At 38.9% G+C, this 19,323-nt stretch overlaps 2 protein-coding genes across 3 annotated transcripts; one reads left to right on the top strand and one right to left on the bottom strand.

The window, feature by feature from the left end:
• The first annotated feature begins 539 nt into the window (after nt 1-539).
• Nucleotides 540-13,453, top strand: stk36 (serine/threonine kinase 36 (fused homolog, Drosophila)). Its single transcript, XM_059350968.1, has 20 exons — nt 540-1,140; nt 1,945-2,085; nt 3,329-3,406; nt 3,502-3,632; nt 3,717-3,966; nt 4,948-5,041; nt 5,148-5,335; nt 5,422-5,594; nt 6,257-6,362; nt 7,150-7,278; nt 7,369-7,545; nt 7,635-7,726; nt 8,978-9,041; nt 9,154-9,261; nt 9,357-9,431; nt 9,880-9,997; nt 11,293-11,419; nt 11,521-11,701; nt 11,920-12,849; nt 13,145-13,453. The coding sequence occupies exons 1-20, from the start codon at nt 1,057-1,059 to the stop codon at nt 13,238-13,240; spliced, it is 3,342 nt and encodes a 1,113-aa protein (XP_059206951.1). The 5' UTR covers nt 540-1,056; the 3' UTR covers nt 13,241-13,453.
• Nucleotides 13,454-14,239: 786 nt separating this feature from the next.
• On the bottom strand, nt 14,240-19,323 carry atf5a (activating transcription factor 5a). 2 transcript variants are annotated; one of them, XM_059350899.1, is made up of 4 exons: nt 19,023-19,323; nt 17,709-18,041; nt 16,335-17,520; nt 14,240-16,243 (listed from the first exon to the last, which is right to left on the bottom strand). In XM_059350899.1, exons 2-4 carry the CDS (start codon nt 17,932-17,934, stop codon nt 16,057-16,059), a joined length of 1,599 nt encoding a protein of 532 aa, XP_059206882.1. In that variant the 5' UTR covers nt 17,935-18,041; nt 19,023-19,323; the 3' UTR covers nt 14,240-16,056. The 2 variants fall into 2 exon arrangements, with proteins under 2 accessions (XP_059206882.1, XP_059206883.1); XM_059350900.1 differs by having other exon boundaries at nt 17,793-18,041; nt 19,023-19,322.

Raw genomic sequence — 19,323 nt, 5'->3', positions numbered from 1 at the left:
GAGAGGAAAAGGAGGCTGCTGTGATTCTTTATCAGCTTTTGTGTCATGATCAGACCGGTTTCTCTGCGCGACTCGCCTACGACACCTGGTGGACAAAAAAAAAAAAAAAAAACTTCGATCCTTCAATTTAAAGGTTGTGTGTAGTTAGATTATTACTGACTAAAGATGATTTAATTTGTACAACTTTCGCTGGTTTGCTCCTTTATGAATAATAATAAATAAAACTTACGCAGGTAAACGAAACTAAAATAAATAAATTATACTTCCTCCGCAAAACAGTTAAAAGAAAGGTAGAGACAGGGGGAGAGGTTGAGAGGCAGCGTTTTATTGGCCATGACTACAGAAAATACCGCTAAAATATAATAATAATAATAATTATTATTATTTAATTATTATTAATAATTATTATTAATAATAATTTAAAATTATTAATAATAATAAGTTAATAATAATAATAATAATAATAATAATTTATAATATATAAATATAACTCTAGTACGTGTATTTTGTGCTAAAATAAGCGATTATTATCCGGGGCTGCGCCTGTTTTGTTGTTCATTCTCAGCCTGTTGTCAAGAACGCGAACGCTTGTTGCTAGGTAAAGGACCCCTGTTTGCGTGTTGTCCACGGATGTGCCAGTTTTTTACTTTTGTTTAAGAATTTAAACTAATGATTAACATAACCGTGTGTTGATAAAAAACGCCAGTATAAGTCCACATATACAAATAATGCATATATCTGTGCGGTAAATCAAACTAATCTAAGTCTTTTGTTACTTTTGTGAAACGGCAGTTGGACTTCCTGTCAACCGTTCGTCATTTTTGTAGTCACCATGTCCAAAAAGTAGCGAGATGTGCCGCTTTAAGTTAATATTAGAAACTACAACAGGCTGCTACTAGCTAGTGTGTGACTTTTTAAGCGTTGAATAGAAGTTTTCACGTATCCTGTGTTTGTAAGTAATGAAACAGCAGTCCGTCCACTGCCCAAACACAGAACCTACCGATGTTGGGTTTGTGTCAGTTGTAACGTTATAGCGTCCTGCCGTTAACCGTCGACATGAACTCCTATCACGTTATGGAGCTGGTTGGAGAGGGCTCGTTTGGGCGAGTTTATAAGGGACGGAAAAGATACACCGGCCAGGTAAGTCGCTTTTTTTAATGGTTTGGCAGCTGTGTGTGACTGGTGTGTTTAGCATTTCGTCACACCGTTAAAATAATCGCCTAAGTAATTTTTTTGTCAAATTTTTTTTTTTTTTTTTGCCTAAATCATCTCTTCATGACGCTGTCCACCTATGGTAAAATCACCTACATCCAGTTGATCAGATCATGTGATTTTACCCCTTTAAGATCATAATTTCTTTAACAATTTGCCACATTCATAGGCATCAGATAAGAACCCAGCAAAGAAGAGCTAGAGGGAGATTGTTTAGTTATCAGTTTAGTTTATCAGTGTTTTATTGTTGACTCTAATATTGGTAACACTTTATTTTGAAGGTGTCTTCATAAGAGTGACATGAGCATGTCATAAACATGACATGGGATGTGTCATGAACATTAATGACACTTTGAAGTAACATTAATGCTCATGATGCTTGTCATGTCATGTTTCTGACAGGCTTGTGTGACTCTTATGTAGACACCTTCAAAATAAAGTGTTACCATATCTTGCTTAAGTCACAAAGGCATGTTCAAAAAATGCCTAAGTCATTTATTTCTCTTAAGTTACATCATTTACACACAGTGTTATTACTATGCCAATAACCATCCTTTGTTACATCCTTTTTGAGTGAAATGATCAATAAATGTCATAATTTACACTTTTGGTGAAGTTTTTTTTGTTTCTTGCAAAACTTGAAAAAATGAGTTAGGCGATGATTTTAACAGGGTGACGATTTATACAGTGTCACAGTGTGTGTGTGTGTGTGTGTGTGTCTGCGTCCATCAGGTGGTGGCTCTGAAGTTCATGCCAAAGGTGGGTCGCTCTGAAAAGGAGCTGCGGAGTCTCAAAAGGGAGATTGAGATCATGAGGGGGCTTCAACATCCAAATATTGTCCAGCTCTTTGACAGCTTTGAGACTGAAACTGAGGTTTGTTTATTTTAAAGTTCTTCTTAAAACACAAAGTGCATCTTAGTTCACAAAAAAACAATGCTACAGTGGCAGCAAGTGGTGGCAATGGGGCTGTGATACCGGGGTTATGATTCATTACAGTGTGATGATAGAAGATTTTCTTTTTATCTTTGTTGTTAATGTACAATGAATAGGAGCAAACTAATAGATGCACCAGAAAATATTTACAGTAATGTATATGAAAAAAGATTTACTGTTCACTGTACATACAGTGCAAGGTAAAAAAAACAACTATATACCAGTACCATAAAATATGAGAAAGAAAAGTACTATGATACACACAAGAATATATTATAAATAAGACAGAAAGAGTAAGTATAAGAGCAAGCAGTGTTGACAGTATGTAATACAAGCACCAGCGTATGGCCAGGAAGTAATATTTGAAAATGATGGCAGTAGGTAAAAGTGTATTAAAATGTAGTCTGTATTTCACATGAAGACAAATACAGTCAGTATATTGCTATTTTTTAAATCTAAGTTGAGGAAATCTTTATGTGTAAACCAGATGCCACCATATGTCTGAGTAACCATAAATCTGAGGGTTTTTGTTTTTTTAAATGTCCTCTTTTTTAAGCAATCAGACTAGTGGGACAGTCCCTATAATAACCAACATCATGACATTGCTTTTAATGTAATTTGTCTATATTAACTATGATTTAAAAATCTATACATTGGGCTTAATGCAAGATCATTTTTTAACCTTAAAATGTATGCAGGATTTTCAAACTCAAAAACGCTTTTAAGTAATGAAATATGCAAACACAATACATTACATTAGTGAGAAAACTGCTCATGAGTCCTTGTGTTTGTGCCTAAGAGAACATTCAAAATATCAGGAAACTGGTGAATTGGCAAGCTTCTGATTCACTTGTTTGTACGAGTGGTTCTTGCATGTGGCCTATTGTTTTTGAGAATTAATAGTATCACTAAAGTGTATCAATATTTTCTCTCATCCATTTTCATTATTGAGTAAACTGACGACCCCTGACTAAGTAACATCTAATGGCTATTTCATATTACATTCAATGCATAACAACAACAGAAGAGAACAACTGATAGAGTGTACATTTAAAACAAAAAGTGAACACAATAACTGCATTAAAGTTACTGTAAAACGAGCAATTTGGATGAATTTCAAACACATTATTAATATCTAATCATGCTTATGTCAGAGATAATTCCCCCTATATGTTTGCAACAGGTTGTGGTTGTTACTGAGTATGCAGAGGGTCAGTTGTTCCAGATTCTTGAGGATGATGGGAACTTACCAGAGAGCCAGGTATTCATTTTCAGTGTTATGCAGAGTTATGCCAGATATCGGCCTTATCATGTTTTTCAGTGATCAACATGTGTTCATTCCTTCTTTCTACCAAGGTTCGTGAAATTGCCTGCCAGCTGGTCTCAGCTCTGTATTATTTACACTCCCACCGCATTCTTCATCGTGACATGAAACCACAGAATATTCTGTTGGGGAAAACTGGGGTGGTGAAACTATGTGACTTTGGGTAGGTAGATGTTTTCTAAAGAAAAAGCAGCTATGTAAATAATTTCCACAAAGATAAATTACATGTGATGCAATCTTGCTGTAGGTTTGCGAGGGCCATGAGCGTCTCCACCTTGGTGCTGACTTCTATCAAGGGAACGCCACTGTACATGTCTCCTGAGCTGGTGGAGGAGAAGCCGTATGACCACACTGCTGATCTCTGGTCGCTGGGCTGCATCCTTTATGAGCTCCACACGGGGGCGCCTCCATTCTACACCAACTCCATCTTCCACCTGGTGCAGCTTATAGTGAGAGACCCGGTGAAATGGCCAGACACTATGAGCGACACCTGCACGGTACATAAAGAACAGTCACAGTGTGGTGGTGCTGTATCATGCTGGGATCAAAGCTAACATGTGTGATTTGAAATTAGGCAAGTTGTTTGTGAACAGTGAAAACTTAAAGATTTATCATCATAATTCACAACCAGGTAGTCCAGAGCTGTAGTTATCATAAAAGGGATTTTAGAAAAACTGAAGTTTTGCAAAAGTGCAGATAATTGGCGTCAGAAAACAAGGCGTTCCCCTCTTCTTCCCCTCTTTTTTGGCTTAAAAGTATTCACATGTTGTTGTTTTTTATCAAATGATCACATTTAGTCAAAAATACAGAGGGCTGGTGTTTTAATGCTCATTTATAGTCACTGTTGTCTTAGGCCTGCCCTGTATTTCTGGAATATGGAACTCATATTTGACATATATATATTTTTTATTATTATTATTATTATTATTTCAGTATTACTGTTTATTTTTTGTGACACTCTGCACTCTTTTCATTTACTATTTTCTATTTATTTATTTATTCTCATTTTTAATGAGAGAAACCCTAACCCATATGCCAAAGAAATCAATGCACGGACCTGATAGGGAGGGAGGGACATGGGGGTTTCTTCGGGTGTGTTATAAAAACTATAAAAATAATATTTAAAAAAATACAGGGGGTATCTCCCTAGTGGGCTCCCTATCCTCTGTGATAGCTACAGGCCAACTGAAGAGAGACACAGCATTAGACTGTTTGATGTATTACAGAATATATTGCCTTAACCCATTGAGGCCTGAAAAATCAATGGGCGATTTTAAAATAAGCCTCTAATTTTCTGGAAATTCTGGAAAAAAAGTGTCAACTCTTCTACTAAATAAAAGATTTTTCAGCCTCTGTAGCAGATAGAAATGAAATTCAAAAAGGTATTTGAGAGCTTATACAAATACTACAAAACGACGTATCCGCTTTCCAGGCTTCAATGGGTTAATCTGAGTGCTTATCTGATATTTCCCTGACAGAGTTTCCTGAAAGGTTTGCTGACCAAAGACCCTCAGAAGCGGTTATCGTGGCCAGACCTGCTGCACCATCCCTTTGTTGCTGATGGTGTTTTAGGTGATTCTTAAAGAAATGCCAAATATGCATTAAACTGGTCTGTTCTGGGGATTATTATGATGTTTGATTTTAACTGCTTTATTCCCATGCTGATGTGTTGGCGCAGTGCTGTCAGATACGGGTGTTTTCAGCCCTCTGACAGTCACACCCAGCCCAGACGTGATGGCGCTGAAACTTCAGCAAGTGGCGGCAAAGACAGCCGTGACTCCTGGTGGGAGCAGATTACTGCGAAAGGCCAGAGAACAGATGGACAACAGTAACAGAGGGAAACCAGCAGGCAGCGACGGTGCGAAAGTGAGTCACATATTGATTTTCCTTTCTTATTAAATTAATCACATGGACATAGAAGGAACGCTCAGCTGTTTTATGTACCGTAACAGAAAAAGAAGGATGGAGTTGGGAATGAAAGGGCCAAACCTGCACTGGCAGCAGCGTCCTCCAGAGCAAAGCCTCCGTCCACTGACGTCTCTGTTACCTCAGTCCACTCAGTCCTCACAGCTGCTCAGCAAAGCCTCAACCCAAAGAACCAAGCCTGTGTGAGATCAAAAAGCAGGTATTTATGGAAGTTCAGATTAAAGATGCAATATATTACCACAACTAGACTGTGGTGTGTGTTCCAAGGTTATTATAGTTAAGGAAAACTAACGAAATAACGAAAACTAGAATTGAAAAAACATTTTCGTTAACTGAAATAAAAATAAAAACTAGAGTTTTTAAAAAAACGAAAACTAACTGAAACTGTATTGCGTGGTTACAAAACTAACTAAAATTATAGTGGAAATGTCCTTAGTTTTCGTTTTTGTCAACTTTTTTCATTCATAATTCAGTGTTTCTATTGGAACATGCAACACATGGTGAATATGTTTACTGAGACTGGGATGTCTACACTCCAACCAAAATTCAAAACAGTTAATAACCTTATTGGGGCTGAGATGATAAACCAAAGGAAATAAAGGCAAAATTTATTATGACCTCTTTGAATCTGGCACCCAACATATAGCCCATTACAAAAAAACTAAAACTAACACTAAAACTAATAAAAACTAAACTAAAACTAAGCATTTTCAAAAAATAAAAACTAAACTAAAACTAGAAAACTCACTCTTAAAACTAATTAAAACAAAAATTCACAACTAAATTAAAACTAAAACTAATGAAAAATCCAAAACTATTATAACCTTTGTGTGTTCACAGTTGTGTGCGTTTCCTGTGCAGGGGTCAGATCAGCAGGGACTATGAACAGGAATTCCCCTCTGTAGAGGTCGGGCCGCGACTCGTGCAGAGATGCATTGTGGACAGTCAGAACACACCGCGCAGGCAGGTCAGTGCCGGCTGCTTTTTTTTTAGTCAAGTTAGAAAGTCAAGTTAGAAAATATGTTGTGGTTCATAATATTAAGGATGTTCTCTTTTAATTGTTAACCTGGTAATAAAGAAATTGTTTGCTGTTGTTAGCCACGGCACTAAAGTTTTGTGCAATGATTTTTAACGTTCTTACAAATATTTTAATTTTGTATCCTATTATTTTTGCTTGTTCACTGTTTTTGATGATGTTCTGTTATTTTTGTTTTAACTGTTGTATTGCCTCCATGATAATGTACTTTGTAAAGCACCTTGTAACCCTGGTTTTGAAAGGTGCTATAGAAATATAGTAATAAATAAATAATAAATAAAATAAAGGGAAAACCATAATTTTTCCTGCGAGTGTTCTTGCAGACTAGAAGAAAGAAAACACACATTTGGGTGTTTATTTTTCTGCACTTTGCCTATTTGCCTCTGTAGATTTCTCCTAAATTCACAAATAGTAAGCATCAGATGACTCCTCATTTGCATATTTAAACCTTATTTTTTTGGAAAACTTGTAATACATCAAATAATGAAACTATAATATAAGTCACCAACTGGGAAAGCTCTGTGGTGATATCAGTTAGTAATTTCTTATTTACCCTTTTTACCTGTTACCAACAGTTTTCTCAAAATATTTTTTTTCTCATACTCTAGAAATCTCCACTTCAGTAGCACTTGCATATGTTAAACATTTCCTCATTTATTTCTGTCTATATTCTATGAAAAATGTGCCCTACAGTATCATTCATTTTTTGTTCCTTCAGGGTGACAGTGAAGACTACTGGAAGAAACTGGCCAAAGACTCAGATCCAAGCAGCCAGCAGAGAGAACTATTAAACTACAGCGTTGTTATACTTCAACTTAAAGCCAAGATCCTGGCATTTAAAGCTCAGGTAATTGGGCACAATTTTAAATAAAACATAACTTGATTCTACCTTGGAATCATTTTTCATTTAGCTCTATTTTTTCGTTTGTTTGGTAAGCTGACAGGTGGCGTTGTTAAAGAGGCGTGGCAGATTCAGCTACCACTGAAGGTCTTATGCAACCTGATTCTGACCTCTGACCTTGAAAAGTCGTACCACATTGGTCATGAACTTGAACTACCCATTGTCCTCTTCGAGCTCATCCATGATGCTTTAAAAAACTCAAATTTCCTTAAGGTTAGTGCTCAGGAATTCAGCCGTATTCAACATCACACTATTCCTGAAAAATGACTGCTGACATTTCCCTCTTTTTGTCCCCTGCTCAGCAACCATGGAGCATGCAAGCACTTGGAGAAATGATTGTTGTGCTCATCCTCTACTTGGAAAAGGACTGTGACTGGCTGGAAGAAGAGCACAGGTCTGAATATTCATTTTCTTCACCGAGGCCCTGTTTACACGAGGACGCTTGCGGGTAAAAACGACAAAATATTTTATCGGAAGTGCCTTTCGTTTAGACGGTGACGGCGTTTTTGGGGCTTAAAGACGCAAAAATCTGAAACCACCCTCCAAAGTGGAAAAGTTGAATCCCCTCCTCCGTAGCGTGTCGTCTACACTGACAAGACGCAAAACTCTGATCTGATCTGCTCACGTCACGTATGTGTTTACGTCACATACATGCTCCAGTACAGGAAATAAACAAACGTGGGATTATTTCCATGCGTCGGACCTTCAAGCTGCTCTGGCAGCTCTAATAAACTTACAGGAGTCTTTCCACCAAATGTACAGGATATGTACAGATAGTATTAGTGAACAGAGAAGGATCTGGAATTACCTCCATCACATTTTGGATGCAGCAATACGTCAGAGGTGAGCCAGACGGCTGTGAACGAGACCTGGGAGATCTAGTGATGGTGGAGAACTTTGTGGAAGGAGTAGCTGATGAAAATGTGTGGCGTGAAAACTTCTGCATGCCCAAAGATGCTCTTATAGCTTTAAGTGATGCCGCCTGGCTGCATACAATCGGATTCCACACACTTTTGCGTCACCGTATGCAGCAGATTTCCTCCCGAAAACACTCGTCTAAACGAGGAATAAAAAGTGAAGACGCGACGCCACTTTTGCGTCTTCTGTTCAGACCGTCCTCGTGTAAACGTAGCCTGAAGCTAAATCTTGTTGATTTGTGAAAGTGACTGACTGTAATACATCATTGTCATTCAACTATTGCAGCTCATCTTCTGTTCAGTGATATGCAACTTAATACTTCTACTTCACTACATTTTAGAAGCATTTATTGTATTTTTACTTCACTACATTTAGCTGAGAGCTTTACTAACTTTTCAGGTCGAGATTAAGCATAAAAAATACAATAGATTTAAAATGATTACCCGTTTTAATGAATTGAACCACATAAAACATGCTCCCATACTGTAAATGTATCAAAAATAATAATCCAAAATATATTTTGAATATACATAACAATCTGAGTGGGTCCATTCTGCATCACAGTACTTTATTTTTGATGCTGATACTTTTGTACTTTTACTGAAGTAAGTTTTGAATGCAGGACTTTTACTTGTAGTGAAGTATTTTCACAGTGTGGTATTAGTACTTTTACTTAAGTAAGGGATCTGAATGCTTCTTCCAACATTGATCTGTTCTTTTAATTTAGACTCGAAGAGTTCACCAAGCCTTTCATGACAATACTCAGTCAACCAAACCTCACTCCTTTGGCAGTAAGTAATCACTAGAGTTAGATTGTGTTTATATAAAGTGATCTACTATTAATCCTGGTTTATGCAGTTGGTCAAGTGTGTGACCCAGTTTATCTTGTGATCTCTTCTTTAGCCTCTGGCGGCTTCTGTTTTGTCTTTGTTAACACAACATGATGCCGATGTCAAATTTGAGATGGAAAAACTAAACTCGATGCTGAAAAACCTGATTTCGGACTCTGAGGTAATGAGTCTGTGAGAAGTAATTTGGCAATAATTTAACAGATTTTAATGTAAGTTTAAAGTGATCCACCAATGTCTCCTCTTGTACCTTGTCAGCACCAACTGTCTCTTCCCTCTGGCTGGGGACTCTGTGATGGCCTCCTGTCTTTGCTGCTTCACACACTCACTGAGGTCAGGCAGTAACTACACTGTAAATCTGTATTATTTTACAGGGTTGTTCTTATTATTTTTTCTCTACATTAATTGCAAACGCCGTAAAAAAAAAAAAAGTTACCATAAAATGGATGTTAAGTGGTAGTTAACAGTATCATTCAATTGCTTAATAGTCCTCGATGTTAAATTACAGTGAATTATATGTAGAACTTAAAGCTTAGTGTAAAAAATGTCAAAAGAAATCATAAATGGCAGCTTGTTTTTGTTGTTTTACACTTACCGTCATATTAAAGTTGAAAATATAGATATATAGATATTTACTGTATATTATCCAAATTTTATTGTGTGTGTGTGTGTGCGTTTTTTTTTTTTTTTTTACATGTTTGCCTTTTATAGTTTACACTGTGATAACAAAATTGGATAGAGATAGACTTGAGCTTTGTCTGTTTTTTGTTTTTTTTAACAGAATGAAAATGATGCTGGACCTTCATGTTTAGATACAGGAATGTTTCTGGATCTTTGGAAAAAAATTGGCACTTCTCTAGCAGGGACAGGAGCGGACACAGACTTCTGTTCAGCAAATGGTAAATACACTTGTCCTTATGAGGCCAACCCTGTCTTTATAAATTTTCATATAACAAAACTACATTCTGTATAACGTTTATCCAGGTAAACATGTTTTCTCTCAGAATACAGATGCAGTTTTAAACATGTGGTTAATGTTGCCAACTGAAACAATACTACTTGGTTAGATTTAGGAAAAGATCAGTTACACATCACGTGTTACCTTGAATTCTTAAAGAAAACTTTGTTTTTCTTGCAAGCTTCCACAGTCAACAGAGAATCTGACAAACATAATAAATGCTTAATGAATGAAGTAAACGGAGGCCAAGTTTAACAACAGCAAAACTAAAAACTCACACAGTTTGTGCAGTATAATCCCTTTTATAAAGTCGTATTCTCACTACTTCCTAAAAATGTATTTTGCCAAAATCTAACCATTTAGTTTGCAAATCTGCAAGTTCATGTCAGTGTGGACTAGTAGCATGTGTTGCAAGTTTTTTAAGAAGTAATATTTCAGTGAAAATGCATGTTTTGGGGAAGTGCTGGACATACGGCGGGATAAATGAGACTTCTAATGTGAGAGATTTAAGCTGATGTTTTGAAATCATTTTGCTGTTTTAAAACCTCCCATTACTTCATGGTTATGGTCTTCTGGTAGTTTTTTTCATGGGCCATGACAGGGACAGGATCTCCTGAGTGAAAGTTGTCCATTTCAACCCGATCTCCTCCATGTGCTGACTTTGATTAAAAACTTTTTTGTGATACATCAAAAACAAACATAATCTGGGAATACAGTTTCTTTGTATGGGAAAGCAATTTTTAGGTGACAGGCCTGATGTGGCTTACCACATTTAACCCTTGTGTGGTGTTCGGGTCTGTGGGACCCGTTTTCATTTTTTATTAAAAGAAAAATGATACAATTAATTAATTTTTCAAACTGAGACTCACTGACTTTGGCTCATTTTCTGTGAAGAACATATATCAGAATACATATTTAATGACCACCCCCCCTACACATTTCTATTACATATAAGATGTCTGGGTCCACTGGACCCGGGGCTAATAGAAGTGTGGAAATTGAGGTTCAGTCTGTCTTGACTGATATGTTTACTCTGTGTTCATGTGTTCAGCTTGTGTTGTGCATCATCTGTTCAGTATTTTAACATAAAAGTATTTGATTGTGAGGCATTAAAAGCCACAAAATGCAACGGGTCCATCAGACCCACAAACACTGGCTGAGTAACAACAATATGAACATCACACAAGGGTTAAAAGCACTTACAGTGTCATTTTTTTCATTCTCTTCCTACATTAGGGCTGCATTCCTTTCTGTCTACTGCACTGTTTGTCTTCACCAAGGATCCGTACTCGTGCATTCCTCTGTTTTCTGACCACGAATCAAAATGTGTATACACCCTTGGCCGGCTGCTTGGCACTGACTGGTTGGTGTTCAGATTTCTTAATCTACCATTTCATTTGCACCACCATACTGAGAGCAGCCTCCATGCCCGGAGCTAACGATAACACCTTATATACCCTACAGTCTCCATTTGTTTGCTGAAGGCAGTCCTGGGAGACTTGATGTGGATGTGAGTCACAACAGCCTGTCCGTGCTGAGCTGCCACTTGTTGTGCTTCCCCTTCGCCCTGGACCTGCCCTCACACACCATGGCTACAATCTTACAGCTGTATGACAGCTGTGATATTGTTGCGAGCCTCCTGCAGGTGAGGGCCCTCCCATGCTCCAATAAAGACCTTGCTGACGAGCCTAATTCTCTGATGCAACAAGGGATAACTCTTGCAATAAGCTCACATCAGCCACACACTACTGTACATCTTAATGTCTCTGTCTCTCTTTTATGAGAGCATTGTGTTGTTTGTTGTCTGCTGTTTGATCTGTGACGAGTTGTCTGGATGATTTTGTTTTTGTCGTGCTTTGGCAGGTAATTCAAACTCTTCCTCCTCCGCTATTAGAGCTGCCTCTCTCCCTGCTGAGCCGTTTGCTCCTGTGTGACCCCGAGCGCTCCGTTTCCTGCCTCGGAAAAGCAGCTTGTGGTTTTTTTGCGCCACTCAGGGACGGCCAGCTCGCTGCCTCTAATAACCAGACTGTGCTTAGCAGAACTCCCAGCTCTCTGCTCTCTGTTTTGCTGCAGCAGGATGTGCTGTGGGATTCTGCCGTGGAGCTCTTAACTCTGTTGTCTCAAGTAGCCCGTTGTTGCACTCAGCCCACCGGCCTTCAGCTTCACCTGGAGGCCACAGTGCTGCACCACGCGCTGGCTCACTCTTTTGACCAGATCAGGGCTGCCACATGCAGACTTTTAGGAAATTTGAATCCATTCTGGCCTCCTTCAATGCACACCCTGCAACCTGACATTTTCAAAAGCATGATAGAGTGTCTTCATGATTCCTGCGTGCCTGTCCGTCGGATGGCGTGCAGGGCCGTGGGGAACTGGTTGGGACACATTGCAGCCGGGTGTAAAATGGGTAGGTCTAATGGAAAGGGTACTGTAGTGTGGGGCAAAGGGCAGGAGCAAAATAAACAAAAATATTCCCACAATGAGGCAGCGGGACATTTGGCTACTATTGTAGAACAGAAAGTGTACGATGAGGAGGAAAGCAGGTGGACGGAGGAAGCCAGGAGGACGGCGGTGGTGCTGGCGTCTCTGATCAACGACCCTGATGCCCTGACACGGCGGCACTGTTGTGCAGCCCTGGGAAACCTGGTCAATGTGGATGGTGCTGTATCCTTGTTGCTGGAGGAAGATATGTCCAGCTTACTGCTGAGAGCCGCATGCATGGACTCCCATAATGCAGTGAGACAAGCTGCAATAGCAACCCTGAGCCTGTACAGCGAGCAGGACGCAATACGTCAGGTAATTAAATGAACAGGAGGGAAGATTTAGACATTACAATGATCTTATTTCTGTTCTCAGAAATTTGGATAAAAGGATCTTTTTTAATCTCTTAAGAAGACGATTTTATGGAATAAAACAATTCATAGTATTTCCTTAAATGCCTCACTCATTTCTTTATATAATATTTTTTACTGGTCATTTTATCATGTTTAATGAGTTAGATAGATATTACAATATATACTTTTGTGTGTATGTCTTCACTTTAAGCACACATATTTTCAAATGAGTCCCTTTCTTTTGCTTTCATGTGAAGGTCCTGAGATCTCTCGATGCCAGCAAGAAACTTCTCCAGGCCTCACAACGCGCACCTCCACAGTGTGACTATCATCAGCTCATCGGACAGCTGTAAGTGCAGTTCACTGGGAATGAAAGCAGATTTAAAAACCATATGCAAATAATTCAGTCTGTCCACTGCAGAGAGTAATGATATCCCATTTCATATTTTTCCAAAGGGTGTTATTGCTTTTTTTAAGTTTTAGTTAAGATTGTTTTGAAATAAACTTTTTTTTTAGTGAAGATCTTTGTTGGTGCAGCAGAATCTGTGGAATGTTTGTGTTGAAATAAAACAAGTTTGTTTGTGTTATCTGATGTTTTATTTAATGACACCAGTTGTTACATTTTTATCAGGAAAAAAAAAACAAGCGACATGAAACAGAAATGACGGCAGATTTTCTTTTGAATTAAAGAGTCAACTTCCAACTTTCTACTCTCAAATGATAAAACGGAATCGATATATGAGCAACATATACCTGGGGTATTAACTTTTACATAGGGAATGTTTAGCGGACGTAAGTGAAGTTTAGGGATCGTGTTTCTTTAACTGAATTGACCATATAAGGATAATCGGTCGTCTGTTGTTGGGATTTAAAACCCTTTAAGGAAAAATGTGATTTCAGGGAGATATAAAATAAAAACCGGCTTAATTATTGTAATGTCGGGCAACTACAGACAGTTTTTCGGGAAGGTTTTGCTTCGAATTAATCGTTTATTCTTTTAAATGTGTTCGTTTTGCAGCGTTATATTGCGTAGCATCGACTATAAAAGAATGATAATTATATTAGTAATAACATGAAAAGTTTTAATATCTAGCAGTGTTGTAAGTGTGTGTGCGGGCCGCGGGTCGAATCTAAAAGCGTGTCGGCGTCCTTCAGGCCCTGCAGGTTTAAAGTTTACTGCTAAAATAACAGATTTATTACATCTAAAACGGCACCACTATTAACGGCAGCTTGTAATTTCTGATTATTATTATAATAAGTCTTTACCGGCAAAAATGATTCCCAGTTAATTCCCTAACTTGGAGAGAAAACCTCTGAGGGGAAAAAGAGGAAGAAAAACACAACGAACCGAGTAGATGACACCCTTTATTTTTTAGAAGAAAAAGAAAAAACATGATGCCACACAAAGGAAATATGCAAATATGATTAAATTAACATGAAATTACAAAGCGTTATGATGTGCTGTCACATATTTTTGGTTTTAACAATCGGAGTTGATAGTGCACCGCAGGAGGATCAAACAATGTGACATGAATTTCTGGCCCAAAAACTGAATAAACATTAATAAATAAATGTCTATGAGTCAGCGTTTATATCCAAGATTGTCTTAAAATAAATATGCATAGAAAAAAATTCTATCCCCAGTGTAGGCATGTTAAACAGTAACAGTATTTGCTTTGCAACAAATCCAATTGGAAATAATTTACACAGTATCCTCTTACACGAAAGCTTACACTGCAAAATCCCTAACTAGATTTTTTTAGTTGATTTTCTACAAAGAAAATGCTAACACACTTCACTCCCTGAACATACAAAAGTTGTTACAAATTAGTGCAGATCAGCCAGAGGCCTATAAAACTTATTGCCTTAACAAGCACTTTAGAGGAACAATCCCCGACTTGTTTCTGAAATCCTACATCTTCTACTCCGTTTATGGAAAAACATGCAGAGGGAGGCTGCTACAACTCCACTAGTTACAATATTTGTACATAAGGAAAATGTTTTTTTAACATCAGGAAAACCTGTATGCCGAGCAGTAAAATGAAGGACAAAGATCTCCTGCCATCAGTCATCCACTGGCATTTGTAGGACTGGATGACAAATTGCATATCCTGAGCTGCAAAATAGATTGAATAATTTGCAATATGCAATAGAAGAACATTTTTCAAACTGCCACAAACACAATAAAATGCTAGATTCCACCTTAAAAAAAAACAGCATAAATGATAAATTAGTTCTATTTTGGTCACATAATGTATCATTTGGACATTATTCAGTGCTGGGTAAAATGTGATTTCTTACATTAGAAGTAATGCAAATATCGGGAGAAAACTAATGTTAGTACAGTTGACAAAATAATGTTTCTAACAACGCAATGACATTCAGTTAAAAAAAGAAAAGAAAACAACATCCAATCTCCTTAAGTGATGAATATTTCAGGCTGCATTAGATCTTGTTAAGTCTAGTCAATCAAAGGCAATCTTAAAAAAAAACCACAACAATATTAAATTAGACAAAAATGTTTTTGACTCGTCAGTACATCAGCCATTCTTTCCGCGCTTGTAAAAGTCAATATATATCTAAGCGCAATTTTAATATTCTAAAATATTCATATGACAGTTGCCGTTCAAAGGAGGTGAGAAATTATTCTAGAAAAAAGTATTTTGAAAGATGTGTTCAAAATGAAATGAAATGCAGTTTTACATGTTGACACCAACAACAAATTAGACAACTGTTGAAAAGGGTGTAAAAAAAACTTTAAAAACAGAAAGAAAAAAAACATGAAGTTCTATTGCTGACATCAATTCCAATATAAGGCTGTTAAAAATATTAAACCTGCATAATGAATAACATTACTTCTTCAGAAATAACCGTATTTCAAATAGTAGATCCGCGCAGTGCGAGATCTATTTAAAATGATTGTCATTTAAAGCATTGCAATGCCACAGTGCAGGCTCGAGTGATTATAGTGCGAAAGCAATGGAAGCATTGGATAGAGTGTTGATTTAAAATGTTAAAAAATAATTCACATTAGCAAAGCATGCATACACCCCGCCCGCCTTGGAAAAAAATGAAATTAAACATTCAATTCTGGACAATCTTAAAGACACAAAAATCGCCACATTTTCCCTGTTACGCCCTCTTTAAATGTACTTGCAGGAGCTCGGTGTTACGCTGTTGTGTCCTGCTTGAGCCTTTGGCTGCGGGCCTTGTAAACTTCAATCAGCAGGTCTTTGACGTACTGGATTTCACGTTCCACCGACTCTGCCTTGTCCCGGAGCTCCCGGTTCCTCCCTTCAAGTCCATGCAACTGTTCCTCCAAAGAATCGAGCTCCGCCCTTTTTCGTTGGCGATACCTGCGTGAAGCAAAACAAACATTAAATGCAGAAATTGACCTACGGAAATTGTGTTTTTTTTTGTATTGCAAAGCAGAAACTGAAAACTAACCTGTGAGCAGCAGTTTTGTTTTGGTCTCTCTTCTTCTGTTTGCGCTCGCCACCTTCAGCTGGAATGAGGTCCTCTTCATATTTCAAAGCACAATGGTCTTCCTTCAGCCTGCATGCTTGTCTGTGCCCCGGAGACTCCAAGTTAAGACTCTCCCTGGCCATTAAAAGACACTCTGGGCCCTGATCCTCCAGGAAATTACAATGTAAATCATGTTGCGCTATCTGTAAACTCTCTGACTTCACCTGTTCGTTGATGTTGCCTAAGAAGCTATGATAGGCCTCGGACTGCGAAACAGCTGGAAGATAACCTTCACTGCCCTCTGTTTTCCAAGAAACGGTGGCTTTCGTCACCTCCACACTAGTTTTGATACTATTCAGCACCTCGTTGGTACCCGTGCCTCCGCTGACCTCCCTCATGCTATACATCAGCAGATCCTCTTTCTTGTGCGGGACATCAAGTGATCCACCAAAGCCAAATCCACCAGCAACAACCTTTGCACCACCAATGACATCTTGACTGAAACAGCAATTCTTCTCTTCTTTGGGTAGAACGGCACATCTTCTTACCTCGACTGCACTACCTAGACAGTAGCTTTTCCCTACCAGCTGCTCGTCCTCCACACAGTTGTAGTTACCTGTAAGGGTCACCGCCGAATTACCTGAGTTACTTCCTTTGGAACTCAACAAGCTGTTATCGTAGCCTTCACTGAACCTCACACCGTCAGGAACTCTTTTCCTAACACACCCACTGGGGCGACTGCAGCTGTATGGGGCGTGTCTTGGAATTTTGGATCGCCCAATGGGCCCGCCACAGATACTCAGCAGATCCAGTTCTCCGGTTGCGAGGGTAACAAGGAGTGGGCTGGATTCTGATTGGTTGGATGTGGAGTATGATGCGTATGGCAGCTGACTGAACGGCTGAGGACCCGCCGGCAGTGGACCCCTGTCACATTTTCCCAGCCTCGGCCCTTTCTCTGGCAGTGGCTCAGACAGGAAGTAGTCCTCTAGTTGGGCGAGTTCCTCTTGCAGCAGAGAGGTCATGACCTCCAAGTCAGAGGGCACCTGGATATCATTCTGAAGGGGTGAAGGGGGAAGGGAGGCATTGGTGGAGGAGGGAGGGGAAGGAGGGTTTGGGAGGTACGAGGAGAAATCCACTTCTTCCGTCATCCAGTCAGTAAGACCATCACCTATTGAGGAGTGAAAAAAATGCAGTCATTACAAGCTAAAAAACAACGTTCATGTAAACGTTAAAAAATATCAGTCAGTGCATGTAGCAGTTTTCAAAAGGCATAATCTGATCGACGATAGTCAATGCAAAGCATTAAATATAGTTGCAGCATATCGACATATTAGGCGTAGCTAGTTTTTTACTTACTGTTCAAGAAGGACGAATGTGGTGCAGTGCCGAGCCCACCTGAAATGGGGAAAAATATAAAAAAGCGTACTCGCTGCAACTCACCAATTAAGTGCTGACTCTCCTCTGACACCTCCCCCCTGCACCCCTGTGATTGGCTGTGGTTAGCCTGTGGGTGAGAGAGAGCGAGGGGGTCTGCCGGGCAGACACGAAGAGTCTTCCAAACAGGAGCTGATGTTGCCATCATTTTGTCTGTTGGTGCTTTGATTCAGTCCAAGTCCAAGCATATGCTGAGAGCTAGCAGGGTCTGACAGATGGGCCACAGAGAGCAGGGCTGGGTGAGCATAATGAAACCTGGAGGGTAAACAAAAACAGGGATCAAAAACACTCCGGCGGAAAAGATGAAACTTATTCAGTCGACCGGACTCAGGAATATAAGTCTCATAGCCTTCAGCAAGTTTCAAAACATGACTCAGACAGTTGATGAAGGGGTTAAAAAGATGAAATCACCTGTAAGAATCACAGGGGTTTGATCAATAGGTAAATTCACATTTAAAGCAACATCAGTTATTTGACATAGAACTGAAAATAAACAATTTCAAAAACCAACCTTCAGAATTGACAGTCAGTAATAGGCTACATAAATGAGAAATGGGACCTTTGAGCTTTAAACTCCCTCAAAGCAAAATGCACTTCAAAACACGTGGGACCCAACTGTTGTCAGGAAGCAACTCGAGTAAAGCCTTAGTTATAACTCTGAGTGAGAGACACCCTGACCATTAAATCGGATTAATGCAGATCAGCTGCTTCCAAATCGCATGTTCCTTTTGAATTAATCACCCCTGTTTGAGCACTTAAGCAGTTTAGCAAGTGAGGTGACAATAATGTGATGTGTAAATGGAAATCCGAGCAATAAATGCAATTGAAAGTGACAATGTGGCATGCAAATGGAAACACTGCAAGAAATGCAACTGAAAGTGACAGAAATGTGACCCTGTATGTCTACTGTACATAACAGAGGCTGGAGTGCATGAAATATAAGTTTCCATCACATAGTAATACAACATATGATATTAACTCTGCCTCGGATTGTTATCAAAGCAACCTAAATACAGACAAACCCCTCGAAAGGACGCCACTAAAGAAGCTTTAAATGTTTAGGGAAAATAGTTTGATTAAGATATCAAAATAGAATAAACTGTATAAAGCTGACAAACAACAGACCACTCCGCTACTGTAACCACTTGTGAAACAAAAGCAGGTACAAACAAAACTGCCTCCAACGAAAACAACAACACAAAAACAAACTTGACATAAGCAGAGAGTTTGACTTACTCCATTCTTGCAGAAAAAAGGTAGAGCTTTTGGGGGTGCGTTGCTAAAGCAAAGCACGGTATCTTTTCGGGGTCCAACAACTAAACGAGTTTAAAGAGCCATGTTTTGTTTTTAGCTCGGAATATCCGCGACAGCGCCAAAAAAAGGGGACGAGTTGTTGCTTTGTTGTGGTCGACCTGTAAACTGAGGAGCCGCTTAATTGTGAGAAAGCATCAGTTCATTCACACCTAGCAACCAACTGCGTCACCGGGACAAACCGTGCTGCTCAGTGTAGATCCCTCCGCCCCACCCCTCCGCGTCT

This window comes from Centropristis striata, chromosome 15, assembly GCF_030273125.1.
Source record: "Centropristis striata isolate RG_2023a ecotype Rhode Island chromosome 15, C.striata_1.0, whole genome shotgun sequence".
Taxonomy (NCBI): domain Eukaryota; kingdom Metazoa; phylum Chordata; class Actinopteri; order Perciformes; family Serranidae; genus Centropristis; species Centropristis striata.
The sequence above is the reverse complement of the archived record's forward strand: the minus strand, read 5'-3'. Positions and strand labels throughout refer to the sequence as shown.

Coding starts and splice junctions, on each gene's coding strand:
- stk36 (XM_059350968.1), top strand. CDS start 1,057: ATGAACTCCTATCACGTTATGGAGCTGGTTGGAGAGGGCTCGTTTGGG. Junction 5,336..5,421: donor CAGGCAGCGACGGTGCGAAA/GTGAGTCACATA, acceptor GTACCGTAACAG/AAAAAGAAGGATGGAGTTGG. Junction 6,363..7,149: donor AGAACACACCGCGCAGGCAG/GTCAGTGCCGGC, acceptor TTGTTCCTTCAG/GGTGACAGTGAAGACTACTG.
- atf5a (XM_059350899.1), bottom strand. CDS start 17,934: ATGATGGCAACATCAGCTCCTGTTTGGAAGACTCTTCGTGTCTGCCCG. Junction 17,521..17,708: donor ACATTCGTCCTTCTTGAACA/GTAAGTAAAAAA, acceptor ACTCCTCAATAG/GTGATGGTCTTACTGACTGG. Junction 16,244..16,334: donor AACAAAACTGCTGCTCACAG/GTTAGTTTTCAG, acceptor TGCTTCACGCAG/GTATCGCCAACGAAAAAGGG.